Consider the following 24,769-nt stretch of genomic DNA (forward strand, 5'->3'; position numbering starts at 1 on the left):
GGAGCATTTAGTCCATTTACATTCAGTGTCATTATTGAAAGATATGGGTTTAGAATCATTGTGTTATCTGTAGGTTTCATGATTGGGCATTTGCAGCAATGTGGATGGAACTGGAGGGTATTATGCTAGGTGAAATAAGTCAGGCAGAGAAAGACAGATACCATATGTTTTCACTCATAGGTGGATCCTGAGAAACTTAACAAAAGACCATGGGGGAGGGGAAGGGGGAGAAAAAAAATTACAGAGAGGGAAGGAGGCAAACCATAAGAGACTCTTAAATACTGAGAACAAACTGAGGGTTGATGTGGGGTGGGGGAGAGGGGAAAGTGGGTGATGGGTATTGAGGAGGACACTTGTTGGGATGAGCACTGGGTGTTGTATGGAAACCAATTTGACAATAAATTATATTTAATAAAAGAAAAAAAAGAGGCAGCATTACATCTGTGATGTCCCTGCCAATCAGAAGGAAATATCAGATACAATGAAGCTCAGGAAAATCGTATAAAGTAACTGTAGTGAGTGGAATAGTGACTTCCTAAAGTCCTGTCCATCTAGAACCTCAGAATGTGACCTTATTTGTAAGTAGGTCTTTGCAGATATAATTCACTAATAGTTTCAAAATGAGGGGCACCTGGCTGGCTCAGCTGCTACAGCATGCAACTTTTGATCTCAGGGTTCTGAGTTCGAGCCCTATGTTGGGTGTAGAGGTTACTTAAAAATAAAATCTTAAAAAAAAATAAAAGAATGTGAAGACGGCCTCATCCTGTATTTAGGGTGGTCCCTAAGTCCAAAGACTGGCATCCTTATAAGGAAAAGTGAGGACACAGACACGTGCACAGGGAAGAAGCCCATGTGAAGACAAGATGGTGAAGGGATGAGACCAAAGGCCAGAAATGCCGAAGACCGGCCATCAGCCACCAGAAGGTGGGAGAGAGGAAGGGAGCATATTTGTCTTCAGAGCCTCCAGGAACAACCAACATGGCCTACACCTTGGTTTTTGGACTTCTGGCCTCCTGAACTGTGAACGGGTAAGTTCCTGCTGTTTGCAACGACCCAGTTTGTGATATTGGCTACAGCAGCCTGAGGAAAGTAATATAGAAACAGACCTGTAACCTTCCACACTCCCACTGACACTCCCCATGCCACGAAGTCAAAGAAAGACTGACACAAACGGTCCAGACTGAAGGGCAGTCATAAAAGAGACCCCAGAGAGCTCCCTCACCCCGTCTGCCTTGTGGGGGACACAGGGAGAAGACGGCCGTGTGCGAGCCAGGAAGCACGTTCCCGGAAGACACTGAATGTGCCAGCGTCTTGATCTTGGCTTGTAGCTTCCATGAGTGTAAGAAGTAAAGTCCTGTAGTCTATGAGCACCCAGCCTCTGGTGTTTTGTTATAGCATCCCAAAGGGCCTAAGACACCTTGGTGTGGATGATAAAACTGCCATGATCGTGTTCAGCCAGTGGAAGGAGCCATAGGAAGTAGCAAACTGGAAGAGATCCCCACCCCTTTGGAGGGACTGACGGTGAGGACTCCCTTGGGGTTGATAGCACCGTTAGATACTTCTCCTTTGGGCTGGTCGGTACAGCTTCCCCTCCCAGCTCCACAGCCTTGCCAGTAGGAAGTTCGGGGGGCACCAGGAAGTGTGCCCATTGCCAAAGTATCGCCCATCTGAGCAAGCCCAGGGGTCGATCACTCCTTTGCCAAATTTTCTCCTTTCCTGAAGCAGCTACTGGGTTTGAAGTGGTGCCACCGTCAGCCTGCCCACCAGCATTTACTCTGAGCCCAGGCGAGTGATGGGTTGGGTGGGGGTGATGGTGGAGGTGTGACCTTGGCTAGCAGTGGATACCAATATGTCTTGCGTTGTGACAAAGGGAAAGGCACTGGCTGTGCGCCCCTCTCAAGCATCCTGGCCCTTTCACACTGCTAGAGCCTCTCATTTGACCTGCACCTTCCAGGATGGGATTGGGCACAGTTCTAAATCCATGAACCATTTGAGCCTACGGACCATAGCCTACGAGCCAGGGATCTACCTGCAGCCATGAGCTGGCCCACCGCTGTAAAATCATACGGCAAACCTGATGGGACGTGGTTAGGAGAGAGCTATGCTTCTGGACTATCTGGAACGATGTGGCTTTTCCTAAGTGGATGGTACACCGATGTGCCCTTTACTTGGTCTGCCCACAAAAGTGAATTTGACTATAGCACCCTAAAGAATATCTATAAACAGGGTAGGTACGTGAAAACTTCACAGTAAGTAAATGGAAAAATTCAGTAACTAAATGCGTCACCTGTGCTCAGTTAGGAGGTACGTGCCATGACCTGCCGTATGTCAGGCCTACGCATGTCTGCATGCATATGTATGCCGAAGCGTCAGGTTTTGACCAAGTAATTGTACCCTATTTCCAGATTAAGACAGATATGCTATTACTGTGAGGAGTGTAGGACTGCATGTTCAGAAATACTGTCTATGGTGTCGGAAAGACTGAATCCTATCTTTGCCCCTCTTTAAGTCAGTCAAGTGCAGGAGCCATTACCCTCAGAGGAATACTAAATATATGTATCAGCCCTGAGCAAGGAGATATTTCACCTGTGTCAGCAGAGGCGAGGTTAAGTGCAAAGCTGAGTGATTACGTGGTGAGTTCAGCCCAATCTGCAAATAATAACTGTCAATCTGTAAATAATAGTAATTAATAATAATTACTTGTAGTTATCAGTAATTACTACTAATCATTAGCAATTATTATTGTTGTTTAAAAATTTGTCCAGTTTTTCTGATCTGCACAGATTGCTTTTCTTCCTGCTTTATGTGGGTAATTACTTCAAATTTCGAATTTATTTTGCTATAGTGTAGCAATGACTTAGGCAAAAAAAAAACCCTGAAAACCCTGAGCTTCCTTAATTATTGGTTCCTCAACTGTAAAATTAATGGACTAGATCCAAAAACTTTCTATGATTAATATGTAGAAATATAAAAAGGGAAAATAATTATCTATGTACCTGTTTTAATCATCAGAAGAACCTTAAGAGCAGAATAACTGAAATGTGCCACTTTTAAGTGCCCTTGTCTGTTGAAACTCATCATTCAATGCCCAGAGCCGTACGGCTGTGTTTTTACAAGCTTCTGGTATGCACACAATACACCCAATATTGTGACACCAGAATGTAACAGAGTTTTGTTTTTTGTTTTTTTTTAATACGCTGCTTTCTCCTTTACAGTATTATTTAACTTCAAACCCAAATCTACTTTCTCTGATTGTCAATGGAAACAGCGGGTTCCCATAGTTACAAAGGAAAGAGTGTTACTGAAGAGAACAGAAAGACTAATGAAATTTTTTTTTTTTTAAATTTTTTTTAACGTTTATTCATTTTTGAGACAGAGAGAGACAGAGCATGAATGGGGGAGGGTCAGAGAGAGGGAGACACAGAATCTGAAACAGGCTCCAGGGTCTGAGCGGTCAGCACAGAGCCCGACGCGGGGCTCGAACTCACGGACCGCGAGATTGTGACCCGAGTCGAAGTCGGCCGCTTAACCGACTGAGCCACCCAGGCGCCCCTAGACTAATGAAATTTTAAATGACAGATTCAAAGGCACAAGGAATCTGGCCCCAACAGGGAACCGGGGGCTTATCAGGGCGACGATCACAGTAATTACCCTGCAGACATATCAGGATCTGGCTCTGAGAGTCTCCTCAGACTTTCCACACACCAGTGCCACAGCCCTTCCCAATACTGATGTCGATCCTGTTGCAGAGCCTGCTGGGAGCGCCTGGTTTCCGATCATCAGAGATGCGTGAGGGCACATTCTGGGCACGACAGAGCCTGCTCTGTGACCTGCTTCACACGGGGGCCCTGTGTGGCACCCCAGCATGCACAAATTACATTCCACAGTGTCCCGCCTCCACATTTCCCTCCTGGTGGAAGGCTACTGGTCTGCACACCCATCTGTCCGGGATCTCACTGTGTTCCTCAAGGAAAGTACTGTCCACCAACATGCTCCAAGACCTAAGTGGTATGGATGATAGCTTAGAAGTCTAACACGCTAAGATCTGTCTTTGCTTCCGGGAGGCATCCGAAAGAATTTACTGAAATACCATACGAATGGGATGTTCATGTAAAATGAAAAAGGGGAAAATCTGGTGAATGAACAGATGTGACATTGAACTGAAAATTGTCAGGTCACTTATAAAACAACAGACTAAGAACTACTTGTTTTCTAAAGTAACAAGAGACACGTACTCCAAGGAGTATCGCTGTTCTGTAGCGGGTCTCTGCCTAACTCACTAAAGTAACAAGAGACACATACTCCAAGGAGTATCCCTGTTCTGTAGCGGGTCTCTGCCTAAGTCATAAGAAAAGAAGCAATAGTTGGTGCTATGTGCTAAAAATTGTGTATCTGGGGCTTTTAAGAGCCATAAAACTGATTTTAAGAAAGGGTTAAAGTGGTAAAAGAAATGCGTAACAGCTAAAACATGCACTGAAGCTGGTTTGTTTCTAACTGCCTCTTGGTAATTAAGAGTTTATGCTTCGCAGAGCCCCATAAAAACAGATTTCAGATTGCACACTGTGTCCATGAATTAGTGTAAACCCACAGACAAGTCTTCAATGTGATAGGGTAGCCACTCAAACAATAGAAGGCCTAGAATCAGTAGAACATGACTTGAAATAATAAATGAATGATTACTTTGGATTTATTTCTTATTTACTAGGCTACGTGCTTGAACTGGTGCTTCATATTTAGTAGTATATTATTGACATTTCTAGAGTAGATACATCCAGTCCATTGACTGATGGCTAAACATCCAGTGAGGTATGGCCTTGCAGGAACAGAGGGGGCAAGAGAGCGAGACATCAGTATGTAGGCAGAAGGAGATTGAGAGATGCAGAGATAAGGAGACAGAGAATTATTAATGGCAGCTCCGGGTTCATAACCGAGAAGCATCAAGACAGGCTGATCATCACGTTAGCTGGGGAGCTGGGGTTTAAAAGGAGGAAGGTGGGGATGGAATAATCCTCTACTCAAGAACGAGGAAACCCTACCTAGTGTCCAAATCTGCTGGGCTTCTGGGCTACTGTGTCCCATCCACCCTCTACCAGGCACAGTCACGTCCACCCGTGAGAAGCAAACCTTTGCTCCTCCAGCCCTGGTGACACTGGCATGTCACAGAAACGCCCGCGTGTTTCACCGCAAAAACACGCAGCCACATTCTGTGTGGGAAGACAGCATTGGTGGTGGTCCTGTTTCGACATTCCACGGTTTATCCAAATTGCTGACCCTTCTAAATCTTTCAAAGGACACGAAAACTAGTAATCAAGAATCCTGATAGGCTTTTTATTTTTTATTTTTTTAATTTATTTTTTTTAACGTTTATTTTTGAGACAGGGAGAGACAGAGCATGAACAGGGGAGGGTCAGAGAAAGAGGAAGACACAGAATCTGAAACAGGCTCCAGGCTCTGAGCTGTCAGCACAGAGCCCGACGCGGGGCTCGAACTCACGGACCGCGAGATCGTGACCTGAGCCGAAGTCGGATGCTTAACCGACCAAGCCACCCAGGCGCCCCATGATAGGCTTTTTAAAAAAGGGATTTAATTAGAAACATCCATCAAAAGCCATGTGGATAAAAATGAGAAAAAAAAAAAAGGCGTGAGATCTGTTTTGCATTATAAACTTTTAAGCTTTCGATTCAAACCAATTTTCTTTAAGTAAAAACTTAATGGCGTCACCAAAGCCATGTTGATACAGAGATTCCATTTTCCTCTTGCTTGGTGGGAAAAGGGCTTGGTTCAGCCTCACCAAGTTAGCCACAGACAGCTAGAACAGAAAGACAAATTGAAGCTATGAGACATTACAGTACAGGGACATGTAACCTGAGATTTCTTATCACAGGTACAATTAGGGGCTTAAAAAGTCTGTAGGAGAAAAATCCAACTTGAAAGGTTAACTTCACCCACAGGCTAGATGAGGGTCTCTCGGTCTTGATGCTAGTGACGTGTGGGGACACATACTTGTGCGTTGTGGGGGCTGTCTGCGCATCACAGGATGTTGGGCACCAGTCCTCACCTCTACCCCCTGGATGCCAGGAGTGCCTAGCAGATGTGAGAAGCAAACGTGTCCAGGCATCGCCACTGTCTCCTAAGTGTAATATCACCTCGGGGTGAGAACGATTAGACGAGGCTAAGGAAGTCAATATGTAAGTTCTTCAGTCGAGTTTTCCTCCAATACTTTGCGACACTTAATTATCACCATGGTTTTAAACCAATAAACGATCTAATTTAAACTTGCCCTGAAATTCTCCCACTAGTTTACTGACCTGAAGAAGTGAAGAGAGAAGAACTTTTCACAAACGGACAGTAAATGGTGACAGGTCTGCATACTCACATCCGTATGCATAACATGTATTGGAAACTAGTAAAAAACCATATTACTGAGAACATGCACTTTGTACATAACATTATCAACGAGCTTCCAACATTTTGGAAGCGTGTGGAAGTTCTTAGGCAGGTGACTTCAAATATCACTGGACACATCACTCACCATCATGTCCTGTTTGGCGACATTAACGTACACATTCAACTGCCCTTTGTCCTGCGGGGAGATGTCCAGTCGTCCACTGAAGGGTGAGATGGTCACCGTCCGGCCGACAGGGAGGATGGGAAGGCTGTTGGTGAGGCCTCCATCCACCCACTTCTGTGGAAAGAAACAGCCCGTGTCAGCACATGTCCATGAGACACGTCCCACGTAGAGCAGATAAACACAGATTTTTCAACAGGACTCCTTCCTTGTAATATCATCAAAGCCTCTTCTATGCTCTTAAATTACTGTTTACAGGGACTAATCCGATGGGTGATTTTTTAAATCTTTCTACACAGATCATTTACCCATAGAATGAGAAGCTGACAGAAATCAGGAAACCTCTCCAATTGTTTAAAAACTTTCAGAAGACGGACACCTGAATGGCTCAGTCAGTTAAGGATCTGGTTCGTGGTTTCAGCTCTGATCATGATCTCACGGTTTGTGAGTTCAAGCCCCATATCAGGCTCTGCACTGACAGTGCAGAGCCTGCTTGGGATTCTCTCTCTGTCCCTCTCTGCCCCTCCCCTGCTCCCTCTGTCTCTCTCTCAAAAATAAATAAATTAAAAGTTAAAAAAAAATTAAAGCTTTCAGATTATCTTTTTTTAAATGCTTACTTTTGAGAGAGACACAGAGTGCAAGATGGGGAGGGTCAGAGAGAGAGGGAGACACCTAACCGACTGAGCCACCCAGGTGCCCCTAGTAGATTATTTTAAATACGACATACCTAAATTTTTATGATGCCGGTGGATGCATGAGAAGACATGTAATAAGACTGGGGCTCACTATTTAATCAGAGTGGAAAGCCAAGTTTACAGTTGATCCTGAATAACCAACTAGCAAATGGGATGTTCCATTTTTGTTATAAGAACTAGACATTGGCATTTCCTGCAGCAAACTTAAAAATAACCAGAACAACCAGAAATCCTTCTACTTCCAAAGTGGCACCTGAGTTTAAGATGTGAGTTTTTATTTATTTATTTTTTCAGTTTGTTTATATATTTATTTTGAGAGACAGCGAGCATGAGCAGGGGACGGACAAAGAGAGAGAGAGAGAGAGAGAGAGAGAGAGAATCCCAAGCAGGCCTCGCAGAGTCAGCACAGAGCCCAACGTGTGGCTAGAACTCACAAAACGTGAGATCACGCCCTGAGCTGAAATCAGGAGTCGGACGCTTCACTGAAGGAGCCACCCAGGCGTCCCAAGACATGTGGTTTTAAAGCCAGAAAGAATGAGAAGCACCACATTAAAAAAACAAAAACAAAAAAAACCAGACATTACTCACAAGAGGTTTCTTTGTTTTCTTTCAGACCCGTGCCTAATGGAGAGGGATGGACAGAGCAGGTAAGAGAAGCTTTAGAGGCTTCCGCACAACCGTGTGGTGAAAGAGACAGAGAACGAGCAGGGGAGGGGCAGAGAGAGAGGGAGACACAGAATCCGAAGCAGGCTCCAGGCTCCGAGCCGTGAGCACAGAGCCCGACGCGGGGCTCGAACTCACGGACCGTGAGATCATGACCTGAACCGAAGTCAGGTGCTCAACGAGCTGAGCCACGCAGGTGCCTCATTATACTGTCCATTTCAGAGCCACAGAGTGTCAGGCCACCGTTGTTCCAACGTGAGGACATAATCTGCTGTAACAATAAATAAACGTGTGTGTGTGCACACACACACAGCTGAAGTGCAAAATCTCCAAGTTATATCTGTGATTGGAAATAGCTTTCAGTTGATAGGCGCAAAAAAAAAAAAAAAATCTGGTAATGGTTGACAAGCCCCTAGAGAAGAATCCTCACCGCAGAATTCTGCAGGCTGAGTTTCCCCTGAACATTGAGAATGTCATGTAGGGAAAGCATATCTGTGCCGCTCAGCGTAGAGGCACAGGAGGGAGGGAGAAAGGGCTGGTAGACAACGTCCTGAACTTGGTTAAAACACACACTCATTTTGTTCTAAGGTGTCTTTTTTTTAAATGTTTTTTACTTGTTTTTATTGCTAAAGCTGGTGACTGATCAGCACTGCACTGTTTGCAATGGCTTTGGCCAGCAGCAGCTCCCCGAAAGGGCATACAAGTAAATGACGAGTGGACCCTATGTTGAAAAGTGGAGGGGACTACATTTTGCTGTTGCAGAAAACAGAAGCAGATCAAGATGAAAAGAAAACCGATCTGCATGATTTGCATATCATTATTTTTAAAAGAATGTCACATGCCTTACCATGTAATTACATTATATAGACACACATTCATATGTGGTTGTCTGTGTTTAACTCCCATACTCGTATGTGTTTGTGTGTATTGTGTGTGTATATATATGCTTATATAAACAGGTTTTTTTTTTAATGTTTATTTTTGAGACAGGGAGAGAGAGAGCGCGTGTGCAGGAGCGGGGCGGGGACAGAAAGAGAGGGAGACAGAGGATGTGAAGCCAGCTCTGTGCTCACAGCAGTGAGCCCGATGTGGGGCTCGAACTTATAAACCATGAAATCATGGCCTGAACTGAAGTTGGAGGCTTAAGTGGCTGACCCACGCAGGAAGAATTTTTAAAAGGGAGATTTGCAGTGAGAAGGCCCCAAAATATGCGGTTCTGTGCCTTATTGTCTCAGAGTTTGTTTTTGTTTGTCTTATTTTTCTTCTTTTGCTTTGGGCATGGATACCAATTTCTATAATATGTTAACAACCACAGGAAAAAAAAAACACCTCCCCAAATTGTCTTTCATAGTCTCAATAGGATATTTGACCAATGACGTAGAACTGTGCTTAGTTTTCATCAAGGGATATCGATACTATGTACCTTGTGTCATGGGACTTGAGAGCTCATGTGACTTCACTCAATTTAAGGAAAAGAGGGCAATTTGGCTCATCCCACTGCCAAGTGTTCTAATGTATCACAGGGTTAATGAGTGCTGTTTCCGGGAACTGAAAAGTCTTTGTCCAAATTTGCTTCACTCTTGTTAGCTTATTCTTATTGCATAAAGGACTATAGGAAACGTACAGCTTATCTAATGACTTGACTGAATGTGCAGCAGACCAGCACCTCTCTCACGGTGACCCTGCCAGCTCGGGCACTCTGGACGCAGCACCTCCGGCTGCTGATGCGTGTTCTAGGGAATGGATCTAGACCATTCCCCCAAAAACGCTCGCTTGCTTGCTTTCTTCTTTCTTTCTTTCTTCTTTCTCTCTTTTTCTTTCTTTCTTTCTTTCTTTCTTTCTTTCTTTCTTTCTTTCTTTCTTTCTTTCTTTCTTTCTTTCTTTCTTTCTCTTTCTTTCTTTCTTTCTTTCTTTCTTTTTCTTTCTTTCTTTCTTTCTTTCTTTCTTTCTTTCTTCTTTCTCTTCCTTCCTTTTCTTTTTCTTTCTTCCTTCCTTTCTTTTTCTTTCTTTCTTTCTTTCTTTCTTTTCTTTCTTTCTTCTTTCTCTTCCTTCCTTCCTTTTTCTTTCTTTTTTCTTTCTTTCTTTCTCTTTCTTTCTTTCTTTCTTCTTTCTTTCTCTTCCTTCCTTCCTTTTTCTTTCTTCCTTTCTTTCTTTCTTTTTCTTTGTTTCTTTGTTTCTTCTTTTCGTTCTTTCTCTTTCTTTTTTTAATATATGAAATTTATTGTCAAATTGGTTTCCACACAACACCTAGTGCTCATCCCAAAAGATCCCCTCCTCAATACCCATCACCCACCGTCCCCTCCCCCACCCCCCATCAGCCCTCAGTTTGTTCTGTTTTTAAGAGTCTCTTATGCTTTGGCTCTCTCCCACTCTAACCTCTTTTTTTTTTTTTTCCTTCCCCTCCCCCATGGGTTCCTGTTACGTTTCTCAGGATCCACATAAGAGTGAAACCATATGGTATCCGTCTTTCTCTGTATGGCTTACTTCACTTAGCATCACACTCTCCAGTTCCATCCACGTTGCTACAAAAGGCCATATTTCATTCTTTCTCATTGCCACGTAGTAAGTACTCCATTGTGTGTAGAAACCATATCTTCTTTATCGATCCATCAATTGATGGACATTTAGGCTCTTTCCATAATTTGGCTATTGTTGAGAGTGCTGCTATAAACATTGGGGTACAAGTGCCCCTATGCATCAGTACTCCTGTATCCCTTGGGTAAATTTCTAGCAGTGCTGTTGCTGGGTCATAGGGTAGATCTATTTTTAATTTTTTGAGGAACCTCCTCACTGTTTTCCAGAACAAAACGGCACATTCTTTCAGGCACACTGATTCCAGCCAAATCGCTAGTAACTAATAGCAGTAAACATTCCTCGGCCCCAAATTAAAAATGGAAATGTTTTGTATTCAGTGTGGTCTAGTTGAAACGCCTGCATCATAAGTACTGCTGTCCATGAATTCTTTGGCTCTTTGCTACCGATTCCTGCAAGTGTTCCGTGCTGCCCACCTCGCGGCCAGCATTCTGTAAGGTGCGAACGACTGCCGTGGGCTTCTATGATTCCAGAATATTTCACAGAAAAAACAAAAATTAATAAAACAAACAAAAAAAGACCCCTGTGCTGTTCTTCCCATGACAGTTTGGTATCACTTATAAAGGGACTTTGGTGACTGTCACCATCATCCATGTGTCAGGTCTTGTCAAAGTTTGGGGTACTCGCTGAGGTGCCCTGGGAACCTAAGGACACGCCCGGGGTTTAGGAATTTGAGCACTTCTTGTGAAGTAACTAAAGGGGAAAAACGTAAGCAGGTGATGTCCACAGCGTGTGCCTGGATGCGTGGTGGGCACTGTGGTACATCCATCCGGGACAGAGTCTCCAGGCACGGCTGAATCGTCTTCAGGTGTATCTGGCTCGAAAAGCAGGTGAGTACAGGGGTGCCTCTGTCGGTTCGGCAGCCCACTCTTGATTTTGGCTCAGGTCATGATCTCACAGTTGGTGAGTTCAGTCCCTGCTCGGGCTCCATGCTGACAGCACGGAGCCTGTTTGGGATTCTTTCTGTCCCTGTCTCTCTGACCCTCCCCTGCTCTCTCTCTCTCTCTCTCTCTCTCTCAAAATAAATTTTAAAAAAGCAAGTGGATACGAACCACTTTGTCAGAACAAGCAATGAAACGCTGATGTCTATAATTATTTTAAGTACCATAGCGCAGGGCTTAATGGTTGGTAGAACGTCTCCCCTATTACTTAGTTTAAATGCTGTTGCAAAGGAAGGTCATGCTGGTGTAATCAGATTCCTGACTTTACAGAAGCAGAAAGTGAGGCTTGCAGGGTCACTCACTCTAAGTTACAGGCTGGCAAACTGTGGCTGCTTTTGCAAATAAAGTTTTATTGGCAGACAGCCATGCCCTTCCTCGGAGACACTGCTGTGCTGCTTTTCCACCAAAACAGCAAAGCTGAGTAGCTGGCTCAACAGACACTGCACGCCCCACATGCCAGGGCGCTCACTAAACGCTTTACAGAACGTGTTTCCCAGGCACTTCCACGGGGTACGCGGGCAGAAGGGGTGCAGCTGGCCTTCTCACCTCCCTTCTTCCTTCACACACACCGTAAAGCGGCGGTGTCTGAGGGAGGCAGGGAGGATCAGAGTTGTTTTCTGCAGGGGTGCCTGGGGGGCTCAGTTGGCTGAGTGTGCGACTTCTGCTCAGGTCATGATCTCACCACTGGGGGGTTCGAGCCCCACCCCAGACTCTCTGCTGTCAGCACAGAGCCTGCTTCCATTCCTTTCTCCCTCTCTCTCTCTCTGCTCTTCCCCAGTTTGTGCTTTCTCTCTGTCTCAAAAATAAATAAAAACATCCAAAAAAAATTAAAAAAATAATTGATTTCTGCAGGGTACAGGAGATGGGGACGGGGGAAGGAATTATGGCACACATGCCTTATTTTCTTTTATGATATAGAGGACAGATAGTGATGTCCCACAGAACATTCTTGGGCTTTGTGTTTTTTTTAATGTATTATTTTACTTATTTGAGAGAGAGAGAGAGAGAGGCATGGCATATAAAGAATCTGAATCAGGCTCCAGGGTCTGAGCCGTCAGCACAGAGCCTGATGCGGGGCTTGAACGCACAAACCATGAGAGATCATGACCTGAGCCGAAGCTGGATGCTTAACCAACTAAGCTAGCCAGGTGCCCCTGAACACTTTTGGTTCTTGATTCTCAAAATAGAGGGGAGGGAGAGACAGAAAGACAAGGAAATACCCACTCTCCCAAATGTAGGTCAGACCCTCCCATTAGAGATAAAGAAATGCAGGAGGGGGGAAGAGATCTATGGTCTTTCCTTAATCACAGGGAGACAACTTAAAACAAAAAATTTAAGAAGAGGTTAAAAACCCTAAAGTACTTCTACTAAAGATTATTGGTACATTATTGTCTTAACTTTTGAATTTCTGATTTTTGATTCAAAAATGATGACTTTAGATACTTAATTTTCAGAAAATGCTACAGCTGTTTAGCCAGTGACAGTATAAATGTTACCTCAAAAATATTCCCTGGAACACTAACATGTTTTTTCAAACTGACAGTGCAAAAACTTTTAGGATGTTGCTGAAAACTAAGACCTTCTCCGTCGGAATAACTGACTTGATATCCAGATTCCCATCAAGCCTAATCTGGTCGGTTGCCAGGCCAGTTACCACTTGCTGTTGACTGTGTTGGTGACTGCACCACCTATCTGTGTGAAACGTCTAAGTCACGAAGAAATAGACGTAGGAGAATTATGGTAATAGTTAGATACAAATACGTAGTAACAGTATTCCACGACGGTCTTTCCCACAAATATGTCAGTAATGAAAGAATTAATAATCCATATCCCATACAAAATGCTCAGTAGACTAGAATAATTCAATGTTAAATTTTGTCTAGATAATACATAGTGAAAATATTGCCTGAATTCTAATTCAGGCAAGAAAAAAGAAAAAAAAAAACCACCCTAAAGCTTGTCTTGTGATGTGCATACCATCAGTCCTAGAGATGATCTTCTTCTGTTATTATGACCTATTAGTCTTCATAGCGATTAATGGCAATTAGACCATTGCCAATGCTAACGCTATCACTGAAAAAACCAAACAAGACAACTTGTTAGTTAAGACCTCCTCTTGAAAATGCTCATGCTTGTTCCAAATTGATGTCAAGAATTGTGAAAACGTGGCGTTTTCTGAGGATGCACATTCAGAGGCCATATATGCTGACAGAAGATTCATGAGTAAGAAATACAAGTCTGACCTTCAATATGTTTCTGTTCTTCATTCATTTATTCAGCGGCTAATGACTATCTACCATAAACAGGGTACTAAAAAGGGTCTTAGAAGAGGAAGCAGGAAACCTACAAGAACTTTAAAAAAGTTAGGGAAGGGGCTCCTGGGTGGCTCATCCAGTTAAGAGTCTGACTTTAGCTCAGGTCATGATCTCATGGTTTGTGAGTTCAAACCCTGCATTAGGCTCTGTGCTGACAGTGTGGAGCCCGCTTGGGATTCTCTCCCTCTCTTTCTCTCTAAATAAATAAATAAACAAACACACAAATAACTTTTAAAAAAATTAGGGAAGGGGCTCCTGGGTGGCTCATTCTGTTAAGAGTCTGACTTTAGCTCAGGTCATGATCTCATGGTTTGTGAGTTCAAACCCTGCATTAGGCTCTGTGCTGACAGCATGGAGCCCACTTGGGATTCTCTCCCTCTCTTTCTCTCTAAATAAATAAATAAACAAACAAACAAATAACTTTTAAAAAAATTAGGGAAGGGGCTCCTGGGTGGCTCATCCAGTTAAGAGTTCGACTTTAGCTCAGGTCATGATCTCATGGTTTGTGAGTTCAAACCCTACATTAGGCTCTGTGCTGACAGTGTGGAGCCTGCTTGTGATTCTCTCCCTCTCTTTCTCTCTAAATAAACAAATAACTTTTTTAAAAAATTAGGGAAGGGGAGCCTGGGTGGCTCAGTCGGTTAAGTGTCCGACTTGGGCTCAGGTCACGATCTCAAGGTTCGTGAGCTTGAACCCCCGCGTCGGGCTCTGTGCCGATAGCTCAGAGCCTGGAGTCTGCTTCGGATTCTGTGTCTCCCTCTCTCTCTGTCTCTCCTCCTCTCATGCTTTCTCTGTGCCAAAAAAAAAAAAAAATAAACATTAAAAAAATAAAAAAAATTAGGAAAAGGAAATAGACATCAGACTACGTCAAATAACTACTAGACAGGTTAGGAAGGAATTATACTGTCTATTAAGTTAATCTGCCTTACGAAAGTATGAAACTTATTTTTTTTTAAATTTTTTTTAAGGCTTATTTTTGAGAGAGAGAGAGCGAGAACGCACAAGTGGGCCACACGGTATATTCACCAGGCCACACCACCACAGGGCACTGCTCTGTCCCCTGCTGCTGCTGTCACCTCAGTCACTTCAGAAAAACAACCAAATCCCGCCAACCAATCAAGACCTGACTTCCACAAAAACACTAAAACCTAGAACAGGAGACGTGTTTTCAGCATGATGGAATTTTTTCTGTAATTTAAGTCATAGGAAAAGCTCACACCCACTGGCAAATGCTGCATTTAAATCAGTTTGTGTTTGGCTGAAAATGGAAAGATTCCAGCAAGCAAGCTGGCCTACAAATCCTACAGAAACTGTGGGAGGCTCTCAGGCTGAAAGAGCATCTGTGGTGAGCACGGAAGGAGGCCAGAATGTTGGTAAGTGTGTGCATATGTGCACAAGGTCTCCGAGGGTTGTGTCACTCACCGTGTGCTCAGGACCCCCTCTTTGTGGACAGCAGTAAAGTACAACGGAAACCTGATGCTTTCAGGAGACCTTAAAATTAAGTGTCACATGTCTACTTTGCAGAGACACAGGTAATGGGCAACAAACTAGACAGACTGGGGCAGGAGACACGGCAGAGACACAAACGTTGGAGATCATCCTGGGAAAGGTGCCCACTCACTAGCTAGGTGGCCTCTGTGAAGTCAAATGCACATCTCTGAACCTCCCTTTCTCCTCGTCTGCAAAATACAGCGCAGTCATCCCGTGACAGGTGAGGGGGTTCTGTTGCAGCCAATAGAAAACAATAACAGCATGAGTTGTACTGCTTTTTCCACTACAAGGAAAATGGAGAGTGGACTGGTAAGGGTGGCCTCCCCAAGTCGTTCAGGGCACGTCTTTCCAGCTCACTCTGCGGCCATCTCCATGGTGGGATTGGTGACCTCATGATGCAGAATGGCTGCTGCAGTTCCAGTCATCACAGCTAGGTTCTGGGCAGCAGGAAGTAAAGAAAGGTATACAAGCTCCCTTCCTGTAAGTCCCACAGTAATCCAGCTTATAGCTCACCAGCCAGCACTTAAATGGGAGCCTCACCTAGCTACAATGGAAGTCTGGAAATGTCCAGCCAACCACTCTGATTCTGTCATAAGGAAGGAGAGGAAAGGTCACAGTGGAAGAAAGCTAGAAGCCTCTATCACCTGCACCTCATTCATAATACGTTTACTAGTATTTGTACAGGAAACTGTTTAGCATAGCGTTAGAGCATCCTTGGCTTCTGGGGCTCAGCTCTATTGTAACTTTTTTTTTTTTTTTAATTTATTTTATTTTGGGAGGGAGAGAGACAGAGAGAGAGAGAGAGAGAGAGAGGGAAAACGCCAAGCAGGCCCTGCACTGTCAGCACAGAGCCTGATGCAGGGCTCAAACTCACAAAGTGTGAGATCGTGAGCTGAGCCGAAACCAAGAGTCCGGCACTTAACTGCCTGAGCCTCCAGGCGCCCCAGCTCTTGTAACCTTGCTTCCATCCTCCCTTTCTGAAATTCCCACCTCCTTTCTAGCACATTCTACATCTACATCCTCCCTGCTCAATTGCTACCTCTTAATTATTGATCACATTGGCAATTCTGGGGACTCTTGACTCCCCAACCCCCCTTTCATAACATGTCATCTCTAAGACACCTTAGAGTTTTTTTGCCCATTTCTATCATTATTGTATATTCTATGTTTAGCCACTTCTATCATTATTATATATTCCACAATCATACTTTGAAGTAAAATCATTACATTTCAGATCATTATAAAGTTAGTTTATAAGATAACATTGATTTTCGTACCACCTTAATAAAAATTTATAGCTAAAAATAAATATTAACTTTTACTCCTATCATATAATAGGAGGGAAAATGCTATTGAACTTAAAGTAATTACAATAAAGTACAGTACCTCTCAAATTTTTAGATGGCAACGTAGCTCACACTCCTTGGGAACTAAATACCTGTTAGGTCTGAGACAAAGTACCAACAGTAGGGGAAAAAAAACAAACCCAACCCTGCTTTCCATGAACTGATGTTTAAATTATTTTGTTGCTCTTAAAAAAAAAAAAAAAAGATCAGTGTATATTTAGTTTCTAAACAGTCACAAAGAGGGTTTTAGCATTCTGTTTGGACTGTATGCCTATGGCTAATAAACAGAGCTGAACTGAACTGTCCCTCTTAGGCTCTGCAACTTTGCATCTACAGGGCTTTTCCGGTTACTTAACATCTCTGTGCCTCTCTCTCCCCGTGTGTCCCTTTAGACAACGGTCCTGGGCAGACCAATTTGGGCCCAGAAGTGTACAGGAAGCACGGCAAAGGCCTGGAAAGACCAAGAATGCTCAAAGCAAGAAAATCAGGAGGGCTTGCGAGATCACAAAAATCGATGCCTTTGTTGTGAGATCACCAATTCCTTGAGTAGAGGTACTGTGCACAGGGCCCTCGAAGTCCCTGAGTGAGTGAATGAATGAATGACAGATATTAAACATTTTTCATGTACTCAGGAGTAAGTGCATATGATGTATATATATACTAAATAAAACAAATGGCATTTATTCATCTGTGAATATGTGCCTGATCTTGGCTATGTGTTAGATACTATATTGCATTATACAATATGTATCTCTAGTATGTGTTAAATAGATGCTGTATTTGATTATAAATACATATCTCTGGTATATGTTAAATAGTGTATTTGATTATAAAATGCATATTTCTGGTATGTGTTAAATAGATATTCTATTTGATTATAAATACATATCTAGTATATTTTAAATAGATGCTTATATTTGATTGTAAATATGTATCTCTGGTATGTGTTAACTAGATACTGTATTGGATGATAAAATGCATTGCTCTGGTATGGGTTAAATAGATACTGTATTTGATTACAAATACATATCTCTGGTGTGTGCTAAGTAGATACTGTATTTGATTACAAAATGCCTAACTCTGGTATGTGTGAAATAGATACTGTCTTTGATTTTAAAATGCCTATCTCTGGTATGTGCTAAGTAGATAATTTATTTGATAAAATGTGTAACTGTGGTATGTTTGAAATAGATACTGTCTTTGATTTTAAAATGCCTATCTCTGGTGTGTGCTAAGTAGTTAGTGTATTTGCTTATAAATACGGCTCTCTGGCATGTGTTAGAGAGACAGTATCTGTTCTACAGGGTGTGCCTGTATGCAGGAGCCAGAGAGGGTGGGTAGGTAGGATAATGAACCTTTACTGCATCGGCTGCAGAAGGCAGAGAGGAGCTGGCCCACAGCCCCGCCTGAGAGCAGATGGCAGGTATTAGCTCACCTTTCCCTCCCTCCCTCTCTCTCTCCTTCCCTCCTGCCTGGAGTGCAGGGGGGGGGGGGGCAGGCGAAGAGAGCAGTCCTGGATTGCAGGGGAAGTGCAGGGCCGGGGAGGGGCTTGCTGCCTGGCCGGGGGCTCCTGTGGGGGTTGGGGAAGGGGAAGGAGTGGGTGCTGGTGGGGGGGGGGGTGGTGGTGGTCACATGCAGAGCCCTGAGGCTTTTCCCAGCTGGCAGCTCAGCTGTGCCTGAAGGGGCTGTTTACTGTTTTAAAAATTCTTTTAGTCTTTTTTTTTTTTCTTTTAACAAAAGGGATAACATTTATAACCAGATGGAAAAAGGGGCACCTCCATCATTCTGAGTGTCAAGATCTTGCTGCCATGCCTCCCGTACTTGATTTCTTTTCTGTTAAAAACAAAATTATTTACAAAAAAAAAAAAATCATATAAACTGATTTGGAATCACCAGCATAATGATAAAATTGGATCCTTGAAAGGAAACGTATTAATCCAGGGAATCCTGATGATTCATCAGTGATAAGAAGGTTACCTGCCCGTTGTACTCCACTGGTTTCACGCCCGCGTAAATGGGCAGGAAGCTGCTAGCCAGGAGAACCTGGAGGAGGAAACAGAGAAACAGCCCGCAAGTGTAAGCGTTCACACACAAAACACACTTGATGTATTAGTAAAACATGTTACGTTTTTCCAAAAATAACAATGTTCACTGTAAAAGATTAAGTTCTATAGATTTCTTTAAAAAATTTTTTTTAACGTTTATTTATTTTTGAGACAGAGAGAGACAGAGCATGAACGGGGGAGGGTCACAGAGAGAGGGAGACACAGAATCTGAAACAGGCTCCAGGCTCCGAGCTGTCAGCACAGAGCTCGACGCGGGGCTCGAACTCACGGACCGCGAGATCATGACCTGAGCCAAAGTTGGATGCTTAACCGACTGAGCCACCCAGGCGCCCCAGTTCTATATATTTCAACCGCACACCAGACACAGTTAAGGAGAAGGTAACACTTCTACTGTCTGAAAAGACCCTGAACACAGAGGCGAGATTCCATGTTCTGTGACTCAACTGACTTCACCTGAGTAAAATCGCTATTTTAATTGTAGACGACAAGGTCATTAGAAAATTTAACTTCCAGGGAAGTCTACATTCGTGAGCACGTACAGGCTGCAAATAAATTATTCACGATGCTCTGTCATATGCTATAAAAATCATTTCTCAGGTTGCACTGTGGAGGGCGCCTCGCTGGCTCAGTCTGTGGAGCGTGTGGCTCGATCTTCGGGTCTTGAGTTCAAGCCCCATGTTGGGGGTAGACTTTACTTGAAAAAAATAAAAATAAGGTTGCACTCTTATTTTTCAGAGGAGCAAACCCTGTGGTTATTAGAGAGGAGACCAGCCTGCAGCTTGGGAGGATTCTAATTTGTCCCCATGATGTTGCTAACGGGAGCGACACATTTCATGTGCTAGCAACATGGTCTGCATATATAATGCGACGGCAGCAGCTTGGGACAGCAGGTACGCGTTATCTTCTATTGAAAAAGGCGAAAAAGGTCGCCATTTAGAACATTAGCATTTCTTCCAACAGAACTTGGGCATTGGGAGCTTTTCTGACATTTACATGTTTCTTTTCTTTTTTCTAGTGCAGTCTCCAAATCGCTACTGTTCTGTTTGGAAAGACACAGCAGTAGATACTGAATATTTAAGCTAGAATCTTTCAACTAGTAACTGTTTCTTGTCAAGGATTTCATGAGATTTGGCAGGGGTGGGGTGGGCGTATATTATTCAGAAATGGATTACGGCCCCAAAACTGATTTGCAAATCGCCTGTTTAGAATTATTTAGAACTCACAGAGCATTTTTCCCCAGGGAAACAATAGCGTAGGTATGTTTTCTGAGGTCAGCTCTCCAAGGCCAATATGTATATTCTGAACTGTGAGTAACGATAGATCCGGTCACCAGCAACTGCACTTTCTGTAGGAGGCGTCCTCTGTGGGGTGTAACCTGGCTGGACCACTTTTATTTCTGCGTCGTGGAAGTTGGCACTGGCTTCTCTGTGCAGTGGTCCCAACTCTTAACAAGGCTCGTGGCTCCTCACTGCTGAAAAGTGCTGAAGGGACAGGGTCTGTGCCTCCTGCATGGTCGGTCAGGCCTTCTCAGACCCCACAAATGCCTGTTTCACCTCCCCATCTCCACGTCAGGAATGCAGATGAGCACCCTTGATGGGGTTCAGTGGGACAAACAAGGATTCGCCCATGTTGGGGACGTGTCGAGCACAAGGGCTGAGGTTCTAACAGTCCCCATGGCAACGGGCTCCTGACAGGTGGCCTGGAAACATCTGGGGCATCAGGTGTGAGTGGTAGAACAGCACAAACCAAGACTCGGCAGGAAAGAAGGAAAGGACTGACATGCATCACATATCCCTCTTGTTCCAGGCTGGTGCTGGGTGCCCGAACCAGCGACATCATCTGTGTATCCAGTGAAAAATGAAAATACAGGTATTAAGAATTGCAAGATGTCGGGGTGCCTGGGTGGCTCAGTCGGTTAAACATCCAACTATTCATTTCTGCTCAGGTCATGATCTCATGGTTTGTGAGATTGAGGCCCACATTGGGCTCTGTGCTGACAGCATGGAGCTTGCTTAGGATTCTCTCTCTCTCTCTCTCTCTCTCTCTCTCTCTCTCTCCCCCCACCTCCCCTGCTTGCATGCACACTCTCAAAATCAATAAATAAAGTTAAAAAAAAAAAGAATTGCAAGATGTTGACAACAGATCATCAAACCAAAGCACAATGGCAATCTTGCATGAGATTTGTCAACCATCTACAAACAAGACTGTAGACATGCCTGTCCTTAGCATCCCTCTTCTATTTTTAATGTTTATTTTGAGAGAGAGGAAGAAAGCGAGCAGGGGAGGGGGAAAGATAGAGGGAGAAAGAGAATCCCAAGCAGGCTCTGCGCTGTCAGCACACAGCCCAACTTAGTGCTTGATCCCATGAACCGTGAGATCATAAGCTGAGCTGAAATCAAGAGTTGCTTAACTGGCTGAGCTGCCCAGGTGCTCCCGCCTTCCTCCTGAAATGTGTGGCTTGATAGAATGGTGAGCTGTGATGCTAGGCAAATCTGTTATACAAAGAGGAAAGCAGGAGTGAATATCATCTCGGGTGATTTGTGGGGCATTACTTCATAAGCCAGTGGGGGCTGACAGGACAGAGCCAACCTTCTCAGCCCCACGACATCAGCACTTGGGTGTTTTCCAGAGAAAGGCTGTGCACAGTTTCCATTGTCACTGCATTCACCCTAAATGAATTTGGCTCTATCATCAATTGGCTACTCTTTAAAAAAAAAAAAAAAAAAAAACAATTACAGGCCCTAGGTATGTTTTGTAGACACGCTGTGGCTATTTAATGAAGTAATTTGGCAAAAAGCAACATCGTGCTGTAGCAATCACTGGAACGCTCTGGGGATAGCAGACATATTGTGAAATTACAGTACTTAAGGGTCTTTAAAGAACCAAAGACACTCTGTAAATATAACGATTTATTTCATTATGCTGCATAAATAATCATATGTGCCCTGCAAAAAAAAAAAAAAATTACCACCATTGGAATCAGAATGATGTGTTTTTCCTCCCCCCCTCCGTGTCAGAGTATAATGTAAAGTTCACAAGTTAATGCTTGCAAGTGTTTTCGGTGTTTGGTTGAAAAATGCTATTCAATTACTTTCCTACAGATAAGAAGAGTACGAATCTTCCTAAATGATATGAGGACTGCAGTGAACTAGAAAATACCTGTCAGTCCTCCAAATCAATGTATTTATTCTGACATAACTCACTTTCCCTGTACGTGGGCTGCTGATTTGCATATCAGACCAAGTTCAGTGGGAAAATTAGCTTCCACAGTAGAGAACTAAGTGTTCTGTCTTATTCGTGGTCTGTTTGCCGCCATTTTATTGCAAGCAAATGGAACGTTCGAAGGAAAGAGGCGAAGACTCACAGTCTGAGGCCACGTAATAGGACACACAGTAGGTCTAAACATGTCCATACAGCGTGTCTTACCTCGTTGTTTTCCCAGTGAAATTTTTCTCACCAATAAAGCTCCACACATATAGAGTAGAGGTTCTCAGTGAAGGGAAGAGTGTCTTTGTTTCCTGGGGACATTTAGCGATGTCTGGAGACAGTTTTATTTGTCACAATTGTGTGTGTGGTGGTGGGGGGATGGTTACTACTGGCATCTAGTGGGTAGAGTCAAGGGATGCTTCTACACAACTATTAATGCACAGGCCAGCCCCCACCACAGACAAGTATCAGACCCCAAATGTCAATAGCATTGTGGCTGACACACGGATGTAACATCTGGGTCTTGCCATTCATGGCCCATCACAGGACTCAGTACTTTAAACAGTGCACAGAGGTTAGAATGTTGATTTGCGTTTTTGTCTCATTCTTACTAAATATACAATGATAAAAATAAAAGCTAGTGACATCCTCTAGGAATGCACAAAACATTGCCAAGTGCATATTCAATGCACGCTCTGACTAGCTCTTTTCATTTTACATGTTATAGAAAAGGGGTGTTTAGAAAATTGTGTGGCCTGGCTTCCTTCGAGAATGAATTCCCAACAAGTTTCATTTATGCCTAAAGTTTGCTGTGGAGTTTAATGAGGAGCTGGCTATTTATTCAGAACCTGCTGGTGTAGTTGAAATTCAAAGACACGGTCAAATTTATCTTCCCAGGCTTCCCAGGATAATGAACAATCTTACATCAGGCCTTCGTTCACCTTCACTAGGCGAAATGTGCAAAGATCTTGCCGTAAGAGCATTCTCGCTAAGCGTGCGGCAACACGGGACTTCAGCACGATGGAGAGAGAGAGGGTGGTTCTTCCCAAGCGGGGCGCGGTTCTGCACGAAAGCCTTCCTGGGACTATCGATCCAGGAGCATTCACTTGGGTCAAATGACCAGCTCAGACTACCTGTGTCCACCGGTTTTACAATGTGAAGAATTCAGCGCTTGGTCCTAATGCACACAAGCGGCCACCACCAGCACGCCATGGCACAGTTAACTTCACAATCACGTCTGCTCAGCTGAGGAAGTGACCTAGGACTTTCTTAGAAACAAAGGATTTACCTCCCTTGTCACACTTTGCTGAAGGCTGATATTAAGATGCGCTTGGATTTCCTGGCTGCATGTTTCCTTGTGAAGAAAGATAGCCCAGAATTCCTGGGATAATGTGTAATGGGACCCGCTAGTAAAGGAATGGCTAAGGACCTATGGCACACGGGACAAGAGCCTGGAGAGCGAGGGCCCCTGAGTTGGTAAGTGCCCCCACACACATGACTGCAGCTGATCTGCATAGCAATTTGTGGGGTAGGTGGGAATGTGCATTCCAACTGACAGAGAAGCTAAGGCACTGAGAAGTCAGTGGTCCCACCCACACTCCACCGAAGACGAGGGCTAGGCTTTCCATCACCAAGGTACCAAATGCCTTTGCAGAAACTGACCTCAACTTGGTGTTGATCTCCTCAACACACGAAGCCCACAGAAATGATCAGTGGAGTTCATCCTCCAAGGATACATTTTTATCTGCCCCCACAATTCATCCCCAAAAAGGGTGTGGCACCCCAAATGGATGTCCCTGGTTGATGAGAACAAGGGAGGTGTTTGGGGGAGGGGGCCCCTCGGGGCTCTGGTTTCACTGTATAAAGGGATCCTCCCTCTGGGGCTCATCTCCTACTTGCCTGGTAGCACAGTTCACAAGTGCCTCCCTGTCTCTGCTCAGTCACTACTAGAGGGAGGGGCATACTCAGCACCAATGAGTTCTGCACAAAATAACACCTGCACACCACAGGTGTGACTTATAGTGGTATACAAACAATGGGGGAAAACCCCAACACGGAGTGTCTTAGTCAACTCTGGCTGCTGTACAAAATACCATAAATTGGGGGACTTCTAAACAATACACATTTATCACAGTTCTGGGGAGCACAAAGTCCAAGAACAGGGCACCAGCAGGTCTGGTGTCTGGTGAGAGCCCACTTCCTGGTTCATGGACAGCCATCTTCTCACTGTGTCCTCATGTGGCCGAAGGGGCCAGGGTGCTCTTTGGGGTCACTTTATGAGGGCACTGTTCTCATTCATGAGGATTCTGCCCTCATAACCTAATCACCCCCAAAGGCCCCACCTGCTAATAGCATCTCATGGGAGTTAGGTTCAACGTATATTGTGGTGACAGAAACATTCAAGACCTAGCATTTCACCCCTGCCTCCCCCAAATTCATGTCCTTCCTGCATGCGAAATATATTCATCCCCTCCCCGTACCCAAAAAAGTTTTAAGTTGCTCTAGCATCCATTCCAAAGTTTAAAGCTCAAAGCCTCACGCAAATAGCATCTAACTCAACTCTGGGTGGGACCTGAAGTACTGTTCATCCTGAGGCAATCTGCTGTCCAGCTGGGAACCTATTAGATCAGTCAGGTTATGCGTTTCCCAAATATGCAGTGAGAAGGCACAGCAGAGAAGGTCCCCTTCCAAAGGGAGAAATAGGAAGGCAAGAAGAAGCATTCAGAGCAAGTCTGAAACCCAAGGGGGGTTTCAGTGCCACTAGACTTGAAGGCTGGAGGGTAGTCCTCTGTGGCTTGATGTTGTGCCTTACAAGCCCATGGGGGCAGGGTCCTGCCCCTGAAGCTTTGCTGGGCAGGGCTTGGGCCCAACCTCTGTGCCTCAGT

At 44.2% G+C, this 24,769-nt stretch overlaps 1 protein-coding gene across 7 annotated transcripts in view; it reads right to left on the reverse strand.

The window, feature by feature from the left end:
* Positions 1-5,562: 5,562 nt before the first annotated feature.
* The window catches only part of PNPLA4 (patatin like phospholipase domain containing 4), a 30,956-nt gene continuing 11,749 nt past the window's right edge, over positions 5,563-24,769 (reverse strand). For 5 of the 7 annotated variants that reach the window (XM_058712389.1, XM_058712394.1, XM_058712393.1 and 2 more), the window contains exons 5-8: positions 21,089-21,169; positions 18,589-18,654; positions 6,533-6,685; positions 5,563-5,809 (exon numbers count right to left, since the gene is read on the reverse strand). In XM_058712389.1, coding sequence (XP_058568372.1) covers positions 5,669-5,809; positions 6,533-6,685; positions 18,589-18,654; positions 21,089-21,169 — 441 coding nt within the window. In that variant the 3' untranslated portion in view covers positions 5,563-5,668. The remainder of the gene's footprint in view (positions 5,810-6,532; positions 6,686-18,588; positions 18,655-21,088; positions 21,170-24,769) is intronic. The other 2 variants (XM_058712390.1, XM_058712391.1) reach the window with 2 other exon arrangements.

The sequence above is a fragment of the Neofelis nebulosa genome, chromosome X, assembly GCF_028018385.1.
Source record: "Neofelis nebulosa isolate mNeoNeb1 chromosome X, mNeoNeb1.pri, whole genome shotgun sequence".
NCBI classification, from domain to species: domain Eukaryota; kingdom Metazoa; phylum Chordata; class Mammalia; order Carnivora; family Felidae; genus Neofelis; species Neofelis nebulosa.